This window comes from Sphaerodactylus townsendi, linkage group LG05 (assembly GCF_021028975.2).
Source record: "Sphaerodactylus townsendi isolate TG3544 linkage group LG05, MPM_Stown_v2.3, whole genome shotgun sequence".
Taxonomy (NCBI): Eukaryota; Metazoa; Chordata; class Lepidosauria; order Squamata; family Sphaerodactylidae; genus Sphaerodactylus; species Sphaerodactylus townsendi.
This window is the reverse complement of record NC_059429.1, coordinates 74,743,347-74,766,804: the sequence shown is the minus strand read 5'-3', so window position 1 is coordinate 74,766,804 and position 23,458 is coordinate 74,743,347. Positions and strand designations below refer to the sequence as shown.

At 49.2% G+C, this 23,458-nt stretch overlaps 2 protein-coding genes across 6 annotated transcripts in view; one reads left to right on the top strand and one right to left on the bottom strand.

Annotated features, from left to right (window-relative positions):
• The window catches only part of DMAP1 (DNA methyltransferase 1 associated protein 1), a 46,518-nt gene extending 30,207 nt beyond the window's left edge, over positions 1 to 16,311 (top strand). Inside the window, 3 exon segments of the mRNA XM_048497444.1 lie at positions 3,832 to 3,904; positions 4,807 to 5,117; positions 15,545 to 16,311. Coding sequence (XP_048353401.1) covers positions 3,832 to 3,904; positions 4,807 to 5,117; positions 15,545 to 15,604 — 444 coding nt within the window. The 3' untranslated portion in view covers positions 15,605 to 16,311.
• A 3,582-nt stretch (positions 16,312 to 19,893) lies between these two features.
• Positions 19,894 to 23,458, bottom strand: part of ERI3 (ERI1 exoribonuclease family member 3) — a 272,372-nt gene continuing 268,807 nt past the window's right edge. For all 5 annotated transcript variants that reach the window (XM_048497063.1, XM_048497064.1, XM_048497061.1 and 2 more), the window contains exon 8: positions 19,894 to 21,338. In XM_048497063.1, the coding sequence (XP_048353020.1) occupies positions 21,256 to 21,338 (83 nt within the window). In that variant the 3' untranslated portion in view covers positions 19,894 to 21,255. The remainder of the gene's footprint in view (positions 21,339 to 23,458) is intronic.

The window sequence follows — 23,458 nt, the reverse complement described above, 5'->3', positions numbered from 1 at the left end:
AACATGGCAGGATCAAATGGGCTGATCATGACGCGGATCCTTTTGAGAAGCTTGCAAGCCACACCTGAAGGCAAAAGGCATCCCCTGTTGCCTGCCCCTCAGCAACTAATATTCAGAGATTGACTGCTTCTAAACTTGGAGGATCCATTTAGGCATCAGGTCTTATTAAGTGGTTGAATTTTGCAAGTATATCATATAACTGGTGATTGTTCTGTGGCACAGAACCATGGATGGAATAGGCTTTTATTAGAGCAGTTAGGCAATGGTCTTAGTGGTGGAGAGGCCACCATTTTAACTGTTAGGACAAAGCAGATGCAGCACTTGGAATTCTGTATACGGCATAACCATGTGTGTGTGTATTCCTCACAGCTGGCATGCAGGGCCACAATTTGGATCAGGACTGTTGTGCCTGCCTTCCCTGACCCCACCCCACCCATTGCCATTTTACCTAAACCAACCTTGCGGAGTTGCAATTTACAGTGATGGGATAAACCATAAAGACCCTGTGGTGAAAATAGCAGTCTCATGGGGTTCATGCCAGGAACAAAATGTGGGTATGGGGGCGGAGGGGCTTGAAGTGACTACTGATGAAGGTTAAAGCAGGAAGTATGGAAGCTGGATTGCAGCTGAACATTGAGAAACCAAAAGTAGTAGCTGCTGGGGAATTATTCAACTTTAAGGTTGACAATGAGGGAATGTGAAGTTGTTCAAGATTTCCTGTTCCTTGGCTCCATCCTCAACCAAAAGGCAGATTGCAATCAAAAATCCATAAGGAGACTGACACTGGCAAGGGCAACCATAAAAGAGCTAGAAAAGATTCTTAAGTGTAAGGATGTGTCACTGGTAACCAGCATCAAGCTAATTCATGCCATAGTATTCCCCATTAGTATGTATCGGTTCGAAAGGTAGACAGTGAAGAAAACTGGTAGGAAGACAGTTGATTCATTTGAAGTGTGGTGTTTGAGGAGAGTGTTACCAACACTGTCAATCAACGCAAACACGAACTCTTCCTAGAGGTTAAAATGCCTTTACTGAGGCTATTGTACTTTGGTCACATTATAAGGTAAGAGAGTCACTGGAAAAGAGACTAATGCTAGGAAAAAGGGAAGTCAGTAGGGAAAGAATACACGACATGAGATAGACTGACTCAGTCAAGGAAGCCACGGCCCTCAGTTGGCAAGAGCTGAACAAGGCAGTTGATGAGACGATGTTTTGGAGGACATTAATTCAGAGGGTCTCCATAAGTCAGAAGCAGGTTGATGGCACCAGACGTGGGGTTGGTTTGTTTGGGGGGGGGGGAACCATTTGGTCCACACTTCGTGGTTCCTGTCTGAATTGGCACGCCACATATTGGCTGCTTAGAAGCATTTAGGAGCTCCTGACCTCCTCCCCTCCCTTGCATGCCCCTCCCTCTCCTCCCTTGTATGCCACCCCTCACTCCCTCCCCTTCCCTTGCATGCCACCCCTCCCTCCCCTTCCCCTCCCTCCTCTAGGGTGGGTGGGCCATGTCCAGATGCCGGTCCCCCTCCCTCCCCTCCCTTGCATGCCATCCCTCCCCCCTCCCTCCCCTTCCCTTGCATGCCACCCTCCCCGTCCTCCAGGGTCATGGCCCTTGGGCCCACCTCAACATCTTAGACTCTCCACATCTTAAACTCCACGTGGGAGCAGCCTCTGGTTGCTTTTAACAACAAAGGGTGCCTTTATTAATACACTGTTTTTGCTCGGCATAAGTAATCACTGAGGGAGTTATATGTAGATAAAGCAGTTTTTAATATAGTTGTCATGCAGCACAATGAAATAAACAAATTGATGACTGCTTTGACCTGGAATGAACTCTGAAGAGAGCCAGAGAGCTGAATAATGAAGCTGGAGCCAAGAGGGAGACAAATGGGAGAACTTTGAGCAGTGCAGGCTGAGATTCATCACTGGATGGTCCAGTTTAAGAAGAATGGAGGTGGCTTGCTTAACCTGTGCGTTGAAACTTGTGAGCTAAAAGCATGGCTGGCCACAGTTAGCAATTGGATGGGAGACCACCAAGGAAGGCTGAGGTTGCTACATAGAGGAAGTTAATTGGAAACCACCTCTGCAGTTCTCTTGCCTGGAATGTCCTAGGATTGGGGTTGCCGTGAGATGCTTGCCACTCAACAGCATGTTCTTCTTCTTTCATAGGGGAATCTCTCATTTAATTGCTGTCCCTTGCTGGACCTCTTTCCCCCAGGTTTCTGCAACAGACTTGCGTGATTCAAGTTGATGCTAAATGGTACCCTTATTGCAGACTTGCGAGACCCACCCAATTCCCCAATTTCCATCCAGAAATTGCTTCCAGAGTCAGATTCTCCTGTCATGACATGGGAGAGTACTGCAAAGACCTCATCCTTAGGGGTTTCCTGGGGAGCAGTCACAAGTCATTGCTGCCTTGTGAGAGCAAAGAGTGGGCCTGTTGTGGGTTATCTTGGCAGCCAGATGAAGGGCATTTTCTTATTTCTTCGTTTCCAGGTGTGTGTGTGCCTTTTCTAGTTTCAGCCTGGCTGTAGTTTTCACGCAGCCTTGCAGTGACACGAAAATTGCAACTGTTGGTGCTGTCATAAATTTAGCTTCTATTGTGTGCGCCTCCCATGGACAGATCATGCTAGTATCTTATTTGTGAACTGATCATATAAGCCTGCTCTGGATGAAAAAAGTGTCCCAGCTTCCTGCTCAAAAGATCTTCAGGTGGAAAGGGTGGTATCTATATTCCACGTGGTAGAACCAAGGAGCACTATCCCAGTGGCATAGGGCCGGGGGGGGAGGGCATCTTGCATTGGGTGCACCCTGGGGAGGGGGCGTTCCAGGGGAGGGCATGGCAGCGACGCAGGGCACACGCATGCCCCAGGCACAGTTCCCCCTTGCTACGGCTCTGCATTATCCTTACCCTGGAATCTCTTATACTATAGGTCAGAAAGTTGACTTCTGTGCCCATGTGACAGTTAGGCCTGAGGCAAGGTGGAGCGATAGAGGAAACTTGCAAGCAGTCTTCTCTGAAAACACTGTCAAGTGTTGAGGGGATGTTAGCTCGACAGGTTTCCCTTATATGTGCTGGGAACCGTCTTCCATGCTGCATTGTGTGTGATGTTTTTCTAGCACTGATTTTGTCCTTGTTCACTTGTTCTAAGCCATTTGTGGCCATGGGGCTAGACGAGTGGGGTCCTGCTAAGTATGATCTCATGCCCAGCTTGCATTCCTTACCAGATTCCCCCCCCCCCCCGCTCCCCCCAGCTCCAATGTGAACACACACTTCTGCCAATTGAGTAAGCTTGTGTGCTCTTTGTGCCTCTTTGCAGCTTTTGTTAAAAAGCTGGCTCTGTAAATGAATCCCATGGCTCTGGGCTCGGCAGGTAAAGGGAGAAGGAAGTCTGTTAGTGCATGAGTCTAATCAGGCTGGCAAGAGCAAGTAAAGTAGGGCAGCATCGCACATTAGCTGCTGTGTAATTGAGCTCTTTGATGGGCAGAGCACTGCAGGAGAGGGTTTGAAGCAGAGCAGAACTTTTGTTGTTAATTCAGTTGCACACGGAAGCTGTAAAGCTGCGCATCTCCGCATCTTGGTGCTGGGAACACTGAAAAGCCCTGGCGACCAGGCTTTTCAGTCCCTGCCCTTGGCCCTAGTCTGCAAACTTTCAGGCCTTCTCTCTGCCTCCCTCTCCCAGCACTTGATTTCCCTTTTCTCTTCCTTTCTTTCTTTGGTTTGCTTTTTTCCCCTGCACTATAAAAAGCAAAGCTCCCTCGCCGTTTGAACTAGGCGGCTGTGAGTGAGGGCTAGCTCAGAGCTGTGTGGCTGTTACCTTTGTATTCCAGATGAAACTGCCGAGCTCCGTGGGACAGAAGAAGATTAAAGCCTTGGAGCAGATGCTGATGGAACTCGGAGTAGGTGAGTAAAGAGGGCAGGTAGAGAGAGAGAGAGAGAGAGACCCATGGAGCAGAGCCTTTGTAGTCGAGAGGGGCTATTTTTTCCCCCTAGTAATACAGCCAGTTCCTTGAATAACACTATGTGAATGGGTTTGAGAATAATATCTTGTGTGTTTTGTTAAAAAAAAAAGGGGGGGGGGAGGTAAAAGACAGAAGATGATGCTCAAGATTTTTTTCAAAAAAGAATCCCTCCCGGTAGAAAAGTATTTGAACAGAGTCTTTGTCTCTCTCTCTCTCTTGTTTGAGTTCTTGAAGCTATCAAGAAGGACAGCCCGCTATTAAGGAGGCAAATCTTTTCATGCAGGGACAAGCACTGTTAAGGGTGGGGTGGGGAAATAGCAGTCGTTTTTGGGGGGACTCTGCCTGGCTCACGGTCTTTTTTGCTGCTGCTCTTTCAGCTGAGTCCTGCCCTACCTGTGTGGGGACATGCCTGACATGCTGTAAATGTCTTCCGATTGCAAACAGCTTGCTATTGGCAGAAAGGGCAAAATCCAACCCCACTGTGCCTGAGCCTCTGTTGAGAGGCCAGCAGACTTCCTGACCCAGTGAGTGTAGAGATGTTCTTCTCCAGCTGGGGCCTGATGACAAAGAGACTTATGGAGCAAGTACCTTCCCTTCAAGATGCACTGGCATAGAGATTCTGCTTCATCTTACCAGGCCTGAAGTAACTTTGTGTTGGGGCTGGGCAGGCAGCCTCACTGTCCTGTGTTAGGATGTAGCAGAGTTCCTGCTGCTACTTTCAGCTGGGAATGAAGCAGGTTTTCACTTTAAATGATTGTGCCAGAGCAATCTCACAACTAGGAGGTGACAAAAAGCATGCAGTGGAGCTTTCTTTCTCCAATTTCCTTCTCTTCCCTCCCACAGACCTGAACCCAATGCCGACGGAAGAGATTATTGTCCTTAGATAAATTCAATGAGTTACGCGAGTGACCCGGTGTGTGCTGCTTTTATGAGCCTTCCAAGCAAGCTCCTTTGCTAACTGTGGGAATATATGAGCTTGCAGATGCTGCGCGCACCAAGCTAATGCAGGCTCCATGGAAGCAGGTGGCACAGGACCCAGCACTGAGGGTGTCTCCCATGCTGACGGGCAGTCAGGTCCCTGCACTGATGAGGGCAAGAGTGACATCAAGGATCAGATCATCGATGTGGTGGGGGCACCTCTCACACCCAATTCGGTGAGTGGCTGTTGGTGCTGGGGAGCTCAGTCGTTCTCAGGGAGGCCTCCATGCTGCTGCTTCTGGCTGCTTACTTAGACTAGGCATGTGGGAAGCCAGCAACCTCAGTGACTTCTGGAAATTCAAATGCTTCATGTCTGGACAGTGAGGGTAGCTAGAGAACATCTTTGTTTGTTCCCACTCCAAGATCACCTGCTTTGGAAGTTGTGTTGGTCATCTCTTGCTGTATGCATGCCTACAGTTCCACCGGCTACAGCCTTCTAAGGTAGAAGGCAATCTGGTGGCTGGAAGTCAGCATACAGCTTGAAAGCAGATACCTATGAAGTGCTCCATTCCCCTCCCCCCCCCCCCACCAGCTTGATCTTGCAGGAGGCTTAGACAAGCCATTTTGCTCTCTCTCCCATCATGCTTTAGGGCTTGCTCAGCCACACCATTACCTATAGCTGAATCCAAACAGTTCAGTTAAAAATTTTGGATGGAAATTTTGTTCCAGTGGAGTCCATGGAATGATAAGCTTATGTCTAATGATTCTTGCTTGGTGCAATTGTAGTCAGGCTCATGGGTAGCTGGGCACGCAAACCTTCTGACTCGCTGCGTAAGTGCTGTTAACGATCCTATATCTTTAGCCCACCCCTCTTTCCAAGGAGGTTAGAGAGGCATACATGATTCTGTCCCACACTTCCTCTGAGGTGAGGCAGATCAGGCTGAACAAGAAAATGATTGGCCTAAGGTCACATGACTGAATGGGGGTTTCAAACCCAGGTTTCTCCAGATCCAGTCCAGTACTGTAACCACTGAAGTATCTTGGATCTAGATGCTGTCCATTGTGATGGTGCAGCAGTGTGTCAAAGACTTTAGCAAAATGTCTGTTTTGGCTTTTTAAAACATGGGAAGAACTTCCCCTGTCTGGTGGCGTGTAATTTTGCATAACAGCTAGTTATTTTGAGAACAAGGAGGAGGCATCTCCTGTGGTTTGGGTTGGCACATGCTGTCAAGCTCCCTCAGCTTTCGTAGAAGGGAAGAAATCTCAAGATTCGGCAGCATTTACAGGTTAGTTCATGACTATTTGTTCCCTGTAGAGACTTCATTGGCATGTGCCTATTTGCAGATGTTTTGCTCATATGGCCCCTTGTCTTGTTTTCTTCCTCCTCTTCCTCCTGCACTTAGGACGGAAACAAAGGAGAATGGAGGCAGCATCAGCAGGGTTAACATGACCTGGGCCCTGACATATTTGAAAGAAATATAATCAAGTTAATTCACTGCAAGGCAAATTTGGTACCTAAAGGGCCCCACTGTTAAATACAGCTCTGACCTTTACCGGCTGGTTACACAAAGACGACACAATTAGATTAGTCCAAGACAAAAGGTCAAGCGCATTCACACTGCAACCACTTTATGCTGCCTTTGGAAGGGAAGGAAATTCCACACAGTGGGAGGGGCAGCTCAGGGAGAGGCACACTGGCACTGTCAAGATGGTGGGGGGCATGCATGTGTGGTAAATGGTATTGCAGGAAGGAGACTAGGGGGTGTATGATTGATACTTGGGAACAGATTTGGGGGTCATTCTTCTGCCAGTTTGGGTAAGGGAGACATGAAAGGCTTGTTCTGCTTTGGCAGGATCTTGCCGAGGACTGTGCTGTGCCACGTACTGGGTGGGGTCTGTGCGTTCCTTGCTGCTTGAGCAGGTTGTGAGTAAAGAGTAACGGTAGGGCTTGCCAGTTGCCACAAAAGTGGTGCCCGGTTTGGAGGTAAGGCTGAGAAGGAAGATTGTAAGATTAATGTTTGGATAACCTGCCTGGTTCAAGTGACTATTTCTCTGTGGCATTGTGGGAATTCCAGACCATTCTTTCCCTTTACCTGAGTGGTTTGTATTTCTGGTTGGAAAGTGTCATATCCCTTTTGGATTTTGCAGGGAATGCAGTAAACACGCCTGCTACCCTAACAAGGGAATTCACCCCCTGTGGTATCTTCCCAAAATTGTGGCTTCCATTCTCCGCTTCTTGGTGCTGCTGATTGCACCTCATCCCAAAGCAGAGATTGCAATCCAGCCCTGCTTACCACCTCCCCTTGTTATAGCTCTGCCTATCTCAGGCACTTTCAGCTTAAGCAGTGTGTACAGGCACATGAGCTGTGTGTAGTATGGTTACCATAATCAGGCCGTGGTGCAAGCCTATAAGACTACGTTGACACCATGGAGGGCAGCTGTTTCCTCCCTCTTACTCCTCATATTTTTTACTTCCCTGTCAGCAAGGGTGAGGTGGGCACTGACCTTACATGTAACTTTTCAAGAGTGAGAGCTCGCCATGCATCCACCAATGACACTATCTGTAGGATCCATATTGCTCTTGCAAAGTAAAAACTGGAAATGAACACTTCTTCATTCAGAAGGGCCACCACCATGAGCTTGGCTGCTGGGCATTTTATCACCAGCCCCCCTCCCACCCAACCCCGTCTTTATTATCCTAAGCTGGAATCCTCGCTACTCTGCTGTCCACTGCTGGCAGGCCACAGGGAAGGCAGCCTTCTCCCTCCACCCCAGAGCACTGCTCGGCTGACCCAGGAGGGACGCTACTCCGGGCCTTTGGGGGGTGAAAGGTGAGTGTATCTTAGAACAAATTAGTTCCAAGCAGAAGTGCAGCCAGTTACTCCAGATTAGAGCCTTTGATTTGCACAACTCAGACTCCACTCGCCCATCCGTAATGAGTTGACTCTCCTCAGAATTCCTCACATCAGCGCACTTTGTTCCTGGGCTCACAAGTCAGCCCATTAATGGGGAAAGGAAAGGACCTTGCCTCTAAGAAGTCTCAGGTTCAGAGTCAGAATCATTTGACTTTTAAGCTGCCTTCATCTGAACTCCTGCCAGCTCCTTGTTTTCTGAGCCTGCTTGAAAGTGAGAAGTTACATTGTTAACTTCAAACATCCTTCCTTCCAGATGGAGTTAGAAAGCTTGTGTGCACATATCTCTAAATGTGTGTCTGCTCCAGGATATATATATATGTGTGTGTGTGCGCGCTTGTGCATAATATAAAAATATTCTCATTTTAAAATCATTCTTTCCCATTAATAGAGCACTAGGTTTCCAGGCTCTTGTAAATCATAATGTAGAACGTCCCCCCCCCCACACACACACACAACCACCAGACGTTTTTCGTTTTTGCCCACGGCGATGGACAGAGCCAAGGCAGGGATGGTGATTAATATGAATCTGTGACATATTTGAAAGATGGCTCTTTTGCCATATAAAGATTATCAAACACGTGCACTCATCCCCATTAATTCGACAGCCTCACTGGGAAGCTCTCAAGCCCCTACTTCTTTGTTTCTCGGCTGGACTGGCTGCTCAGTTGTATCTTTTTGGTCTTCAGTTCCCAAATGCTAGACTTTGTTTTCCTAGGAAGCCTGTTCACAAAGTAATGCAGATTCTTCACTGATCAAAAACCAGGGAGGGTGGCTCCTCTGAATCCCACTGACGGCCTAATAGTCAGTCATGCTCATTGTGTACTTGACCATGGAGGATGGGTGCAGCAGCAAGAAGTGGGGGGGAGGGGGGGTGTAGTCGACCCACGCGGTCAGCGTAAGAACGAGACGAGACGCGGAGATAACATCTGGTGGAGATCGCCAGCAGCGGGAGACCGGATGCAACCGTGGTTCCTTAGCGAAGTCTCCCGGCCTGGCCGGGTTCCTGGCACCTTTTATTGTTACTTCATCGGGGCGGTAGGGAGGAGGACTGGGGAGTTCCGGGAGATGGAGGGCTGAGGATCACTGGCGTGATGCATGATCTCATCTGGCTACGTATGAGAAGAGCCGCACGCCAGCTCTGAGCCTCCAATCCTCACCTGGGGGTGCAAGACCATTGTCCCGCGCTCGTGATTGAGCCAGACAGTTCACGCACCAAGGACTCCAGCGGGGATGAGGAGGGGGGTGCGACATGTACCGCAAGGCCGCGAGGTCCGCTGGCGCCCCAATCAAGCTCTCACTATCGCACTGCTGGGTCGGGCAGTGCACTACTACATCTCCTCCTTTTTTTTTTACATTTTAGGAAACGGGGTCAAACGCTTAAGGGGCATGCATTTAAAGGGGACGCTGTCTCCTCCGGCCGCTTGGTCAAGTTGGCCAAGCTGCTTGTGCAACATTAGGAACTTAAGGTTATGTGGGTAAGGGTGGTGTCGCGAGGGGTTTCTTTAAGCACACGCTACAGGCAGTACACATTAGACACGCATTGAACGTAGAAACAAGATCCGGGATCAACAAGGCACACAATTAAACCAATGCAGGAGCTGTACAATAGCACTCAACCATCTCCTCCCCGCAGCCAGCCCCAGAGGGCATTGGACCACCAATGGGGCAAAACATCACACTTCAGATTAGGATACAACTTCTTCTGCAGCTCCACGCACTTTCTATGTGGGATCAATCCGGGAATTATCAGAAAGATTAAAACGTGGTAACACATATTATGTAAGCATTCTCACAAACCTTGGTGATGTAACAACAACAAATAATCAATAGCCGCATCGCATTGTCTAGGGTCGCTTTGATCGAAATTCCTGCTGCTCGGAGGCCAGGGCATCCAGAGCGGTGGAGGTAGAGTTGATGGATCCTTCAAGAAGGGCACACACACAGGCCAGCCGCCAATAGTCTTAGTAGCATTGTAGGAAGCGAACCGGGACTCCCACCAGGGAAGTTGCGAGGGAGACCGAACTCCGCTTCGGAGAGAGGGCGATGCCAGCCGTCAGCAGCCCGGCTGGTGGAGGGGCTCGAAAGGCAGGGCGCGGAGCGGGCGGCGCGGGCGGGCGCGTCCGGCTCCCGGGTGGAGCCTGGGGTAGGACAATGGTGAGGCTTAATTGAGGCAGCAAAGAGTTCCGCAGGGGAGTCGTATGCGGGATGTGAAGTTAAACGGCCCTTCCCTCGCAGAGGTCCAGAACCAGCCCCCCTGGGGAGCAGGTGATGTTTCACCAACACCGGGGAATGTCCTCCATGTGTGTGCAGTTCCAACTGGCCGAAGCCGCATCGAATGGGCCCGGTCGGCTTCCTTCTGCTCGGGTTGGGCGCCTCGGGTGATGCGGGCGCAGGTGTTGACCTGCGGGTTAGCGACCGCCTTGGTGATAAGGGAAAGAGCGCCAGCCGGGAGGGTTTACTCCATCGGGTCCTTCAGTCGGCGCCATAGAATATCTGATGGAGGAGGTATTCATGAAGGGCTCAGCCCAGACCCGCTTGTAAAGCCCGCGCTGCGATCGGGAGCAGGCAGGGAGCTCAGCAGGCTCCCACTCCTCAGGTACTGGGCCCAGGCAGAAAGATGAGACGTTGGCAGCGCAGGCAAACTGCTCCCAGGATGTTGGTCTGGTGAAAGCTTGCCAGGGGTGGCCGACGCTATCGGTAGGGAGGCAGGCAAAGGATGGTGGTCACGGAGTTGGTGGTGATGATCGCAAAGAGAGCGCACAGAGTTCTCGGCAAGCCCCCTGGGTGGTTCCTACAGCAGCAGCTTAGGCCTGGCTGGTGGTCACTTTGACGCCTCCCCTGCGGTCATTCGGGTCTTTGGCGCTATGACGGGCTGCTCCTGCTGGGATCGCTGGGTGGGATCCTCTAGAGAGATGTGCGCTCCATCTCCGGGATGGGGTTGGTTTCCTCCTGCCCATTCCATGGGCTGGCCTGTCAGCGGCGTAATCGGAGTCCACGGAACCCTGTAGGAAGAGGGTGGACTGAAACACACACCCCTTCCCAGGTTACGGGCTGGTCCCGCCAGGCCTGGCTCTAGAGCCGGGATGGCGGAGATTGGGATCGAAGTTAGTGTTTAGATTTAATATGGGAAGGAAGAAGGCTTGTTTTGCAGCCTGTGAAGGTTGCTTTTAATGCAACCCTCCTGGGGCCGCCACACTCCTCTTCTTTAGTTGTTTGACAGGGAGTGGCAGGAGGTAGGCGACCCCGGTGGGAATTGGCTTCCAGAGCGCCATCAGGGAAAGGCCAAGGCTGGAAAATGGTCCGAGTCTCGAGAGGGGAGGGAACAGGCGCAGTCCTGGGGATTGTGGGGTATGCATGCTTATTCAGTACCAATAAAGGGGCTTTGGAAGCACCTTTGGGGGATGGGTGCATCCGGGAATGAAGCTAAACCAGGGCAATTTTAGAGGCAAATTCCTTGCAATAACAAAGGAGAAAGGAAGGGGGTTTCTTTTGCAAGGGGAGCGTACTCACCGCGCGGACCTTGGTGGCTAATGCAGGAAGCTGGATGGTGCTAAATTTTGCATCTAATTATCTTTGGGAATTGCCGTCACGGTGACCGGGCCTTAAGGGCGGCCGCTGAGCCGTTTTGGCCTTTTAACATGGTACTGATAAAGTTGCCAGGCGCTGGCATCAAGCCATAACCCAAACGTGGCTTTGGGTATTAGCTGCATAATGGCTGGGCAGCCCCTTTAAACTGGGGCCTGGGTCCTGACAGTGCTGCGTATCAGGATCGGGCCCAGATTTTAATCCAGGGAGGGCCAGTCAGCCAATTCGCCCTCCGCCTTTACTGGCTCTAAAACAGAAGGAAAAAGGGGAGGGGAGGGAAACAGATTTCCTGTGGAAATTCAGGGAGGCAACTTCGAAGGCACGATTGAATCAATGATCCGGTGGACGGCTTTTACTTCTATCCCAGACCAGAGTCGCTTTTAACCTGACTCATGAGGTCTCTTCCCCAGAGATTGACATGGATGTCTAGAACAATGGGCGGACTGTGAGCTGTCCGCCGAAAGTCCTGGGCTGTTGACCGCGTGAGCTGGCGGATGTCTGCCTCGCTGGCTCTGTCTCCCCCACCCTAGATGTGCGGGTAAGCCTCGGTCGGGCGACTGGTCGGCCAATTTCGCTGCTCTGATGACGGTAACATCGGGGCCGTGTCCACCAGGCCCTTTTGAACTTCTACTGATCTCTTCTACGGCGAAACCCAGACATGGACGGAGCTCCTGAGATGCCTCCACCATGGGCAAGTGACGGGGTGGTGTAGGCTGCGCCCATGTTGGCTTTCGTTGGGCTCGTAGTCCTTATTGGGTCGTGGCAGCGGACAGCGAGATAGGCAAGAGAACCAGCTGAGCTGCTTAGGCCAGCTCCGCGGCAGCTCCTGTGGGATGTTTGTCCAGACCTGGAGGTGGATGGGTCCCAGCGTGGAGTCGACACCTCGGGGACGCATGAACAGTCCCCTGTTCAGCTGCAGAGGCCTTTGGCAGCACCAGTTTCCAATTGTCCCGGTAGGGATGGGCTCTGGCTATACTGGGTTGGGGCTACAAGAACCTCGGGGTGGGGGAACTTAAAGGAGATGGGCTGGGTGCATGCGAGCGTAGATGCCAATGCAGAGGGGGGGTGGTTTTGGCAGGGCCTTGGCGCTTTGGGTCTGCTCTCTAGTAATTTCCTCCTTAACTTGGTTGGGGAGACTGGCTCAAGGGAGTTCGCCTCGACCGGGCAGTCGCTTTCTCCCAATGGAAGCTCCTTCTGGCAACGTGGCACCGGGTTTTGCAGGCCTTCTCCTCCCTGGGAGGGACCTCCTCCATCGGGTTGCAGGCCCCCCACCGGGCTGCCGCCGCGCTCACACTCCCTTTGGAGTGTTCTGGTCTGCCGCGAAAGTTGAAGCAGTCATCTCTGGAGACTGTCTCCACCGGGTGGAGCGCTGCCGCGCAGGAGGCTAGCTTTGATGGGCGGAGGATCCGCTGTCCCGCAAGCCTTAAGCATGTCGTGGCTAGTTCAGGATTTTGCCTAGGCTCCGCAGGATTGCCCTGGCGGCAATCTCCATGGAAGCTGCTTGGCGGTATGAGGCGATGAGGAGCCTGCTTTGGGCCTCCTCGCTGTCTACCTGACTCTTGAACGCTTCCTGGAGCCTGTTAACAAATCCAGCATAGGGCTCTTGAGGTTTTTGCCGGATGGAGGAGAAACTCTGGGTTGGCTGGCCGGGCATTGGGACTTTGATAAATCGCCTTATAGGCACACTCCAGAGGCTAATCGTGAAGTGGCCTCAGGCAGGACAACCTGATCGCTGGGGATTGGCAAAAGCATCAAGCCGCAGTTGAGCCGTATGGTGTAGGCTTCAGAGGTGGAAGGTCGGTTGTGCTACTGCTGGCGGAACTCACTTTCCTGGTGACTCACAAATTCGTGCAGGGCTCAGAGCATGCGAAAGGTGGTCTCTTAGCCATCTGGGACTATTAGGTGGTTCCTTACGATGGTTTCCCAGCATGCCTTCCTCAATGGAAGGCTAGTGACTTCTAATGGTCTCCGCATTGCTTCTATGGAGCTCCTCGGTAAGGATATTATAGCTCAGGGGCGGTACTCGGCTAACCTCATTTAACTATGCCATCCCTCCTCAGTATCCGCGGAAGTGGATGGGGTACAATGCAAGTTAATCATCGCGCATCGCTCTCCTCACACAGGGTTTCTTCTGCAGATCGTGGCTAATACTGCCTATGAGAGTTTTCTTGAAACCCAAGGCCGCATTACGCTGGCTTGACGGAGGTGCAGTGGCTTCCGGAAAAAAGGAAGGCGGAGTATGGGGAGGGGCGCTGGAGCCGCTGAGAGTTTGAATTGGGTGAAGGAGCTAGGGGTCAGCGCAGAAGGAGGACAGGCGCCCAATTTAGTGATAGAGAAAAATTCCGGGTTGGAAATTCGAAGGTGAAAGATCCGAAGGAGGGGCTGCCTACAGCAAGGGAGCCGTGAGGGTCAGGTGCAGGCTGATGATGGCATTACAAACATTGTCCCCATATCGCCAGTAGGCAGCCGGCATTACATCGGCGCTACGAGGGCTCTGTGCTAAGAAGTGCGCCTGATGTTTTCCCTGTAGTCCTTAAGATTCAACCGTCCCCCCCTCTGGGCACTTTTCATGGACACTGAGCTCTTCAATCTCCTCAACCAACCTATGCGCAGCTCCCTTCACGGGACCTCCTTGCCAGACTCGCTGGAACGCTCTTCAGTCTTCGGCCAACGCGTTTCTGTCATAAGCCCTGCTTTTGCAAAGCTCCCATACTCAACCGGTGTTCCGGCCGGACGAGAGAGTTGTCCTAGGATCGCCAGCGGTCTCTGGATGCGCTCGATCCAGAGGACAGGGCGAGCATCAAAATCGGTGGTCCTGGATGCTCGAATCCAGCGGGACTTCGGGTATCGCTGCCCTTCCCCAGGCGAATACGTGTGAGCAGGGCGTGGTGTCCCCTGAGACTCGAGTTTCGCACCAGCTTAGTAACGGGGCCCACTCCACGCTGGCCACGCGTCAAGAACGACGAGACGCCGCTGAGATAACATCTGGTGGAGATTCGCCAGGCAGCGTGGAGAACCGAGGTCCGTGGTTCCTAGCGAAGTCTCCCGTCTGGCCTACGGGTTCCTGGGGTAACCTTTTATTGTTACTTCTATCGGGCGCGGTAGGAGGGAGGACTGGGGGAGTCTCGAGAGCGGGAGGTCGGGAGATCATCATGTGATGCATGATCTCATCTGGCTACGTGCGGAGAAGAGCGTACGCGTCTGAGCCTAATCCTCACCTGGGGGCAAGACCATTGTCCCTGCGCCTCGTGATTGAGCCAGACAGTTCACTTCACACCGTGACCTCATGGGGATACGAGGAGGGGTGGCGATGGCGCACCGTGGCAAGGCCAATGCAGAGTCCGCATGAAGGCTGGCCCCAATCGTTTCTACTACGGCACTGCTGGGTCGGCAGTGCACTACTACAGGGGGGCTTCATTACTAGTGTGGATTCTCAATAGTTTATGACTCAGAAACATTAAGAACAAGCAAAGGAAGTTGGTAGATGGGAATTCAAACCCCAGGAGAGCTCAGTTGGGTTTGAACTTCCTTGCATGGGCTTTGAACCCAGGAAAGGAGAGAGTTTTTCGGATAACAGTCTTTGCTCCTTCTCATATCCTTAAACTGCTTCCATTGGGACATTTCTCTGGGACCCTGTCTGCTTCCTTTCCACCTATATTATCCTGTCTCCCCACCTATACTCCCCCCCCCCATTTCTTGCTCCCTTTTTGCATGTTCATGACAATAGCCTGTTACTACCAAGAGGGCCCTAGGGTCTACTGCAGAGAATCCTTGGGGTAGGCTTCAGGCTAACCACCACCTAAATAATGACAGAAGAACTATGTGTTGTAGCCAGCAGTCTAGTACTGTGGGGTTGCTATCAATATTTGGCTGCTTTCTGGCACTGTAATGTTTTGCAAGACCACCTGTCTCCCTTTCTCTGCAGACAAACGAACTGCATGTTGTACCTTAAAAATTCCTTCCTCCCTCCTTTCCATGTCTCTAGGTACCCAAACATAGGCCTGACTTTTCTGGAATCAGTGATCTTCCTTCTGTTACCAGCCTAGTATCTTGGGACTGGCAGGGTTTCTAAGAAAGTGTGTTTGTGTCTCATACAGTACTAAATTAGTCTCATCTTTTTCTGATAATAATCTAACCCTTGTGATCTCTCTCTTTTTGAACAGAGAAAACGCAGGGAATCTGCCTCTAGCTCTTCCTCTGTCAAAAAGGTGAAGAAACCTTGAATAACACAAGGTCCCAACTGAAGGACAAGAATACTGGCTGCGGCATCAACTGTGCTGTGGCAGTGACTTTTATGCTGGAAGACTCTTGCCGTGGCTTCACCAGATACAGGAGCTGGACTTGTTCACATCACGGTTTCCTGGGTTGGTGCTGTGGTGATTGCACTGTCTTTCCTACACCTGACTTTTGTAAGCATCCCATCACTTTTTGTCCCACAGAGAGGAGGAGGCAGGAAGACAGAATGAGGCTACCCATAGGAGGCTTCTTTTGTCTGGATCGTTCCATAAATTGGCACGTGCAGGAGAAGGATGATCACTCAGACCTCCAGAGCTTCAGCCTTTGTACAGTTCCCTGGTAGGATGCTACGGATGAGTTGTTCATGTTACCTTAATTATTTTGTCTCATAATCATGGAAGGAGAAGACTGGGCTTTGGGTCTTTAAAATAATAGTGCAGTTGGGGAAGGCATAGGCAAGATCTGCATGGCTGAACTATTTTGCAGAGAAGACACATTGCTTTGTGTGGGATCATTGAAGTCTCCTGCTTCATGCTGTGCTACTTTCAAAGCAGCGTCTTCTATGTATTTGGCTCAATGCAATAATACATAGCCAGTCACTGGAAACCATAATAACATCCACTACACCAATGCATTTGTTTCTGGCATTACAGAGAGTTGTTTCCCAATTAAAGAAATTGTAATAATTTTTAAATGAATTGGTTGAATTTGCATATTAAATATGAATTTCAAAAAAACACTTTGTTTTTATGTATTGTCGAAGGCTTTCACGGCTGGAATCACTGGGGTGCTGTGTGGTTTCCAAGCTGTATGGCCGTGGTCAGGAGAGAATGCTGCTAGAACACGGCCATACAGCCCGGAAACCACACAGCACCTCACTTTGTTTTTAGTTGATACACACTTGTTGCAAACGTTCAATTGTAGAAGAGGAATTCTATGCTGTGTGCAAGAGAAGGGGGAATGCCTCATGTGGGATGGTGTCTATTAACTTAAGTATTTTTCTGTGTACTGGACCTAACATTTTTAAAACTTAAGTCCTGTTGATTAGTGCAAACATTGCACCACCCCTTCTTACCTCTCAGGTGGGTGAGTTACCCTTTGCCAGTCTCTTACAACTACCCACAAGCAGCCTTGTACTGCTAAGTGATTCTGTTCTGCCTCTGAGGCCTAGTCTAATTGGTATGGCTTAGCACAGGGGAATGGTCTATTTCAGCGATGTCCCACCTCTGGCGCTTCAGATGTTCATGGACTACAATTCCCATCAGCCCCTGCTGGCATGGCCAATTGACCATGCCAGCAGGGGCTGATGGGAATTGAAGTCCATGAATATCTGAAGTGCCAGAGTTGGGATACCCCTGGTCTATTCTCATACAAATTGTTTATTCATTTGAAGGGGTTGCCACATAGATTTGGCTAGTTGAGTGGGTAGTTTGCCCTCTCAAGGAATCCAACTCAAGAACTCTTTAATGATTTAATATTTTTAGCACATGGCATTCTAAATGCTTCTGTAACTTCCTTTAGAAAGTTATATCACTCATAGAATTTGAAACCTCTGGAGCTCCAACAAAGGGACATGTTGCACTTGGCGTTCTTTTAAAAAAAAACCCTCCACACCACACTATGTATGTTGTCATGCTACTGGCATGCAAAGTGTGACATCATTCACCAGGAACAAGGTAAATTATATTATGTAGACCAGGCCTGTTTCCTTCATTACTGCCTGTCAAGGTACACCAGTATTGTCTATGCCAGGCAGAGGTGCTCTGAAGTAGGATTGTTTCTGGGCCAATGAAGGAGTCAGTATGCACTGAGACACTGTTTGAAATATAAAGCTTTTGAAAGCTTGTATATAGCCGGCAGTTACTATAACTGTGTCTTGTATTCCATACAAGCACAGGAGGAAAATCACAGTATTTAACACAGAGGTATATAGTATTTAACATTCTAGAGGAAGGCACGAAAGTGGGTTTGATAATGTTTGAACAATGTTCGGTGAGATTTCAAAAGCCAAAGGTTGTGAAGGGGTTTTTTGTAACATACCTATGGCCCTAGGCATAACCCTTACCCTGAGTTGGAAGGCAAAGGTTGGCAGCAACTGACACCAGCAACACATGTGACAGGAAATAGGCAGTAATACCCCCTGCAGCTCTTCAGTTCTTAGTGCTAGAATTCTAAGTTTCAAGCTCTCAAGATAGTCACAGAACTAAATTATGAGAAGAGCCCTTCAAATATCCTGCACTGAAGGGCTGTTCCCTGATTCCTTGGCTTGCTCAACACTGAATAGTGCCTGCCTTGAATGACCAGACAGTCCTGTGGCACAGAGTGGTAAGCTGCAGTACCTGAGTCGGATCCTGATGGAAGTCACTTTCCGGTAGCCAGTGCAAAGTTGACTCAGCCTTCCATCCTTTCAAGGTCAGTAAAAAGTTTGTTGGGGGTAAAGTGCAGATAACTGAGGAAGGTAATGGCAGGCAACCCCATAAACATGGTTACCTAGTAAACATGGTGTGATGTCACTTTCTGGGTCAGTAATGATCCAGTGCTTGCAAAGGGTACTACCTTTACCTTTTGAACAATCAGAATGCTGCTTCCTTTCACTTCCTTTAAAAAAATAATAATACTAGCCTTCCATCAGGTTCATGTTGGCAGAGAGGGTATGACACCCATGCCTGGAGTGGTCAGACCAGACTCACACTTTACCCTCCGCGTCCCCTTTCAAGTGCAACTGGGAATTGATAGCACGTAACAACACCCTTTGTTTTATATTCTTGCTGGCAGAAAAAAAGGTCAAAGGCCAAGTTCTTCATTTTCATAGAAAACTAATTAGACTACTCCATCGACACTGAATCAATAAAAACTGATCAGGTGATTACACAGAGGGAGCTATTAAAATCCCTGTGACCTTTGATCTGCAAGCCTAACCTGAGGTAGGAAAGACTCTGTTGCATTTTCTAATGTCTTAGAGGACACCCCCAGCCAAGAAAGACTAGACTGGCCTGAAAAGTGGATGGGTGGGGAACAGTTACACACAGGTTATCCACCCTGGTTAAAAGCTAATAAGAAGTAGATTTTTTTTCCTGCTTCCCTTCATCACTGTACATTTGCAACCTCCTGGGGTTTCAACAGCTATTCCTCAAGCTTTCTCAAACCTGCTTGGTGCAGTTTTGGGAATGATCATAGTAAAACCTGGATGGCTGCAGTGTGGGTGAACTTTGGATCTGTTTTCATTTCCTTCCCTTGCCAGTGTGGAGGGGGCCTTACTTTAAAAAAAACCCTGAGAATTCAGAGAACTTAAGTGTTACACTTAGCGTTATAGCAGGTGTAGAGGTCATATGAAAGCTCTGTTGCCAGCTGAACCGTCAAAAGGGAAACTACACAAGCCCGTCCCTGTGTAGAAATCACCACAGACTGGTGATTGTATCTCCATGCTTGGCTTGTTTCTTGGTTGTATCTCCATGCTTGGCTTAGACTTCATAGTGTCTAAGTAGAAAGGCAGAACTAGTACCTAAACATTTTTCTTGTCCTGATTAAGCTCCAATTCTTGTTACAGTTATTCATGAGATTTGGGAGGTGCATGAACTTAACTGTCTTGCCAACCTGCTGGCAGTTCAGAAAGTCTACCTTCTTCACTGTGATTCATCCCTGATGGGATAGTGAATAGTGGGAATCCCCTGTGTTGAGAGGTCTTTCAAAAGACATGGAAAATCTTAGTAGTGTCCATGAGTATGGCCTCACCTTCTAGGCTTTCCTAATGGTTCTGTCATGTCTTCTTTCAAAAACGTCTGCCTGTGTTCCAACTGAGGATGGGGTACAGTACAAGGCAAGGCAGCATGGGGCTAAGGAAGGGCTTTTCTCAACTGAAGAACCCACAAATAAGCAGTGATCTGCATTGAGTGCTGTGTTCACTGAACTACCGGTGGAAATGTCTAGATCAGTGGTTCTCAACCTTCCTAATGCCACGACCCTTTAATACAGTTCCTTGTGTTGTGGTGACCCCAAACCCTAACATTTATCCATTTTACAGATGGAGAACACTGATGCAGAGAGTCTTAGGCAACCCCTGTGAAAGGGTCGTTCGACCCCCAGGTTGAGAAGCACTGGTCCTGATCCTATTTGAAAAGCATAACTAGAAGACCAGTGACACGAAAGCAGGCAAGGCATTTGAGACAGTGAGAACTATATCCAGGCAGTGCCTGCTGTTGTGTGTAGGAATAAGAGGAAAATGGGGAGCTACTGGGGAGAAAGCTCCCCCCTTTTGCAACACACAATAAGTCACATATTCCTTTCTCCCAAACTTTATTCATGTGGCACATTTACAGCAAGGATGGAAGTAACGAGCTGATGAGGAGGTCAGTTGGGTTCAGCTGGAACATCCACACACCATGCATTATTTACTGGGGAGGCCCAGTGCCTGTATCAGCTCACAGCCTCATTGCTGCATGGGCAGAGAGAGCCCTCTTAGTGTCGCTCCCAGGAGGGCAGCAGCTGGGACCTATCCATCTGGGGATCCATTCAGCAAAGACAAGGGGGTGGGGTGGGACATTTTAGGAAACCACTGAGTTGTGGACAGAAGAATCACCTTATATCCTCCTTTCACCCACACTGGTACAGGCAATGAGTAGTATAGGCTGCAGATCTCAAGAAGCAACAAAACAGTTGCTGCCGTGTGCCACTGTGGGAGGAGGGAGGATGTCAGTTTAGTAAAAGGGCGGAGATCTTAGTCAACTTGTCGAGCCCTGCCAGGAACCGAGGCTGGGAACACAAGCCACTACCAAGCTAGCAGTGATGGGTATGTCCACTGCCTGCAATGGACTGCATGCTTGATGAGGGCCATGCACAAGCACTTGATGGATTCACAGCAAGGTACATCACGCCTGGAGGAGGCATGAGCGAAGAAGGAAGGAGCAAGAACTGCTGCACAAGGTGTCAAGCATCAACCAGGACGCTCTAGCCTATGATAGCCCCTGCTGAACAGAGTCCTAGGGAGATAGGTGGCCTCTGGTGGGCGGGGAATACAGGCACTTCACCTTGAACAGAAAGAGCTGAGCTTCCTTAGTCACATACAGGACGAATAGGAGGGTTAGTGTTTGCTTGAATGGGGGGTGGAGAGAGGGAGAGCGAGCCTGTTGAAGAAAGAGGGGGCTGTTTGAATGCTGCTCAGTCAATATTTAGCAGAAGACACAGTAACAGATTCACATGGGAAAGGGAAAGGGGCTTGACAGCAGCTGTTATGATATTGGACTCGAAATAGTAAGGGCAAATGCCCCAAACTTTGCACCATGGTCTTGCTACAGGCGCAAATGTTATCAGAGAGAGAGAGAGAGAGAAAGACGGCAATGGAAATCAGAAGCCAACAAAAGGGAAAACAATCTACATCTCTAACCATGTGGAGCAAGCACCCTAGAGGGCTGCAGGCTAGGCCAGGCTGGGCAGGCAGCCGGCCCCAGAGAGGGAGTCACGTCAGGCCTACACAGAGATTCCAGTTCCATATATACAGCCTCTACTGGCAGAACAGCAAAACTGACGGAGTCGTGGGGTTGCTCGTTCCTCTGTCCTCTTTCTGTCATTCGAACACTCCAGCCCATCACGCCCATGTAGCAGGAGCCAGCCGCATGCAGCCCTGTCCGGCTGGCCCCGGAGATCAAAAGGGCTTGGAGGTCTGCTTGAAGATGAACCCTCTGTGGGCCAGTGTCTTCATGATGTTGGCAATGTTCTTGCAGTCATCTGTCAGCCAAAGAAAGAAAGGGAGAGAGATCACATTGCTTTCTCACCTGTGAGCAAAATTCAATGGTGGGGGGAGAATCACAAATAAAATCTTCTTGTTACACACATTCAACACTCTAGACACAAATGCTGACATCTCGCAGGCATGTTGACACAGGATCTCTATAATATATGCACACTTTAAATGTGCCACGGCACCACTTGCAATGCCACAAAATGGATTGGCATTGTTCTCTCTGCCCAATTATTGACTGTGGCTGTGAGATCATTTAGAATTATACCGTAAGTTTATCTGCTCCCATTTCTAAATCAGCAAGTCATATTCTAATTCAGTGGTACAACAGCAATGGTGTGAATGCATTTTTTCATGAATTATGTAGGCCGCTTGTGAACAGGTCACGTCACTTATGGACCTGGTCTTTGCTGGGCCTGCCCACCCCATCCCAATTGAGAGGTGTATGGCGCCAGCCCCTGTGTTTGCCCACAAGTGCCAGAGCAAAGTTATATCAGCCCTTCTGCATGCCTAATAACCTAACAGATTAGCACTCAATGGCTGAGCAATTTAGAACCAGGCACCATAAATTTATTTCAGCAAAGATGAAACGCTGTTACTCAAATTTCACACAAATCACTAGCAAAAAAACCCCATAATCACTGCCTACCTACTGAAGACCCAGGCCAGAGCTGGTCTTATAAAATCTTGAGATCAATGGGCTTTGATGGCCCCCTATGCAGCTGAGACAGCCACCTCCTCCTACACAATTATATGCAAAACTTTATGAAACAGATCTCAAAGTTGTACACGATGCATTATCTAGCAACCCACCTAGAAGGCACAGGCACTTTTAAATTCACAAATTCAGAAGGCAAACAGTGCATTCCGTTCTGTGAATTACACATATTTTCATGATGCAACAATTCTGTGATGCAACAATTCCCATGATCCTTTTAGCAAACCTGGTAAGGTTAAGGCAGGACCCCCCAACCTTTTTGAGCAAATTTAGAATTCTGACATGGCATGGTTGGTGCAGCAACAAAATGCCTGCCACAAAATGGCTGCTGCAGGATGCAGAGCCAGCCAGCCACAAAATGATTGTCACAGCTTAACTTGAGTAACACAGTGCAGATATTTGTGCTGTGGTGGTAACATTGAAAAAAACTGTACAGTCAATCAAATCTCCAACAGTCAGTCAGAAGCCTTGCAGGGCAAAATTGCCCACCCACTTCCTAAAAAAACTTGGTAGGTGCCAGAAAAGGTGTTGGCAGGTACCATGATGCCTACAGGCATCCCATTGGTGAACTTAAGGAACAGAATTGGTCCTAATATCCTGGGTTTTTACTTTGCCCTTGTTGTTTGCTTTCAGTGGTTGAGTGAACCAACCAGGACTTGTTCTCGTTTCTTCACCTTTTCCACAGACCTATTTTTTATTTTAAAAAATAGCTTTGTTCTCTCAGTGGAAACAAGCCACTAGTTTGATCTAAGTATTCACAGCACCATATTATGTAATTGATGACCAGCTGCACCAAGCTGCAGGACAGTATCCTATCCCTTCCCCAGATAGGCGCATGACCATAGGGATGACTAACTGCTCAAAATGGTTTGAGCTTCTCACTATTTGTTCTTCAAAAATTCCCTAAATGCCAATCAAAGCAGTCACAGCAGTGAATCTACTGCTCAGCGTCCACAGAAATAGGGAAACTGAATTTTAAAATATATTTCTTCAAAAGGATGCAGGAAGTGACCCAATTTTTTTAAAAGGTGGCTCAGAGGGGATCCAGGGAATTACAGGCCAGTTTCTAAATTAGAAACTTTTAGTAAAAAGAGTATTACTAAGCACACTGAGAAACAAAGCCTGCTAAGGGAACGTCGGCATCACTTCTACCATGGGAAGTTCTGTCTCATCAAGAATTAGGAGTTCTCTGAGCTGGTTAACATGGCTAAGAATAGGCCCGTACACATCCTACACTTGGACTTCCAAAAGGCTTTGGACAAGGCTCCATAATAATCTCACCAAAGACTCCTTAGTAATCTTAGCAGTCATGGGATAAGTCACCTCCAGACTAGATTATTGTAACTCGCTGTACGCTGGCCTATCCTTGTCCGTGCTCTGGAAATTAAA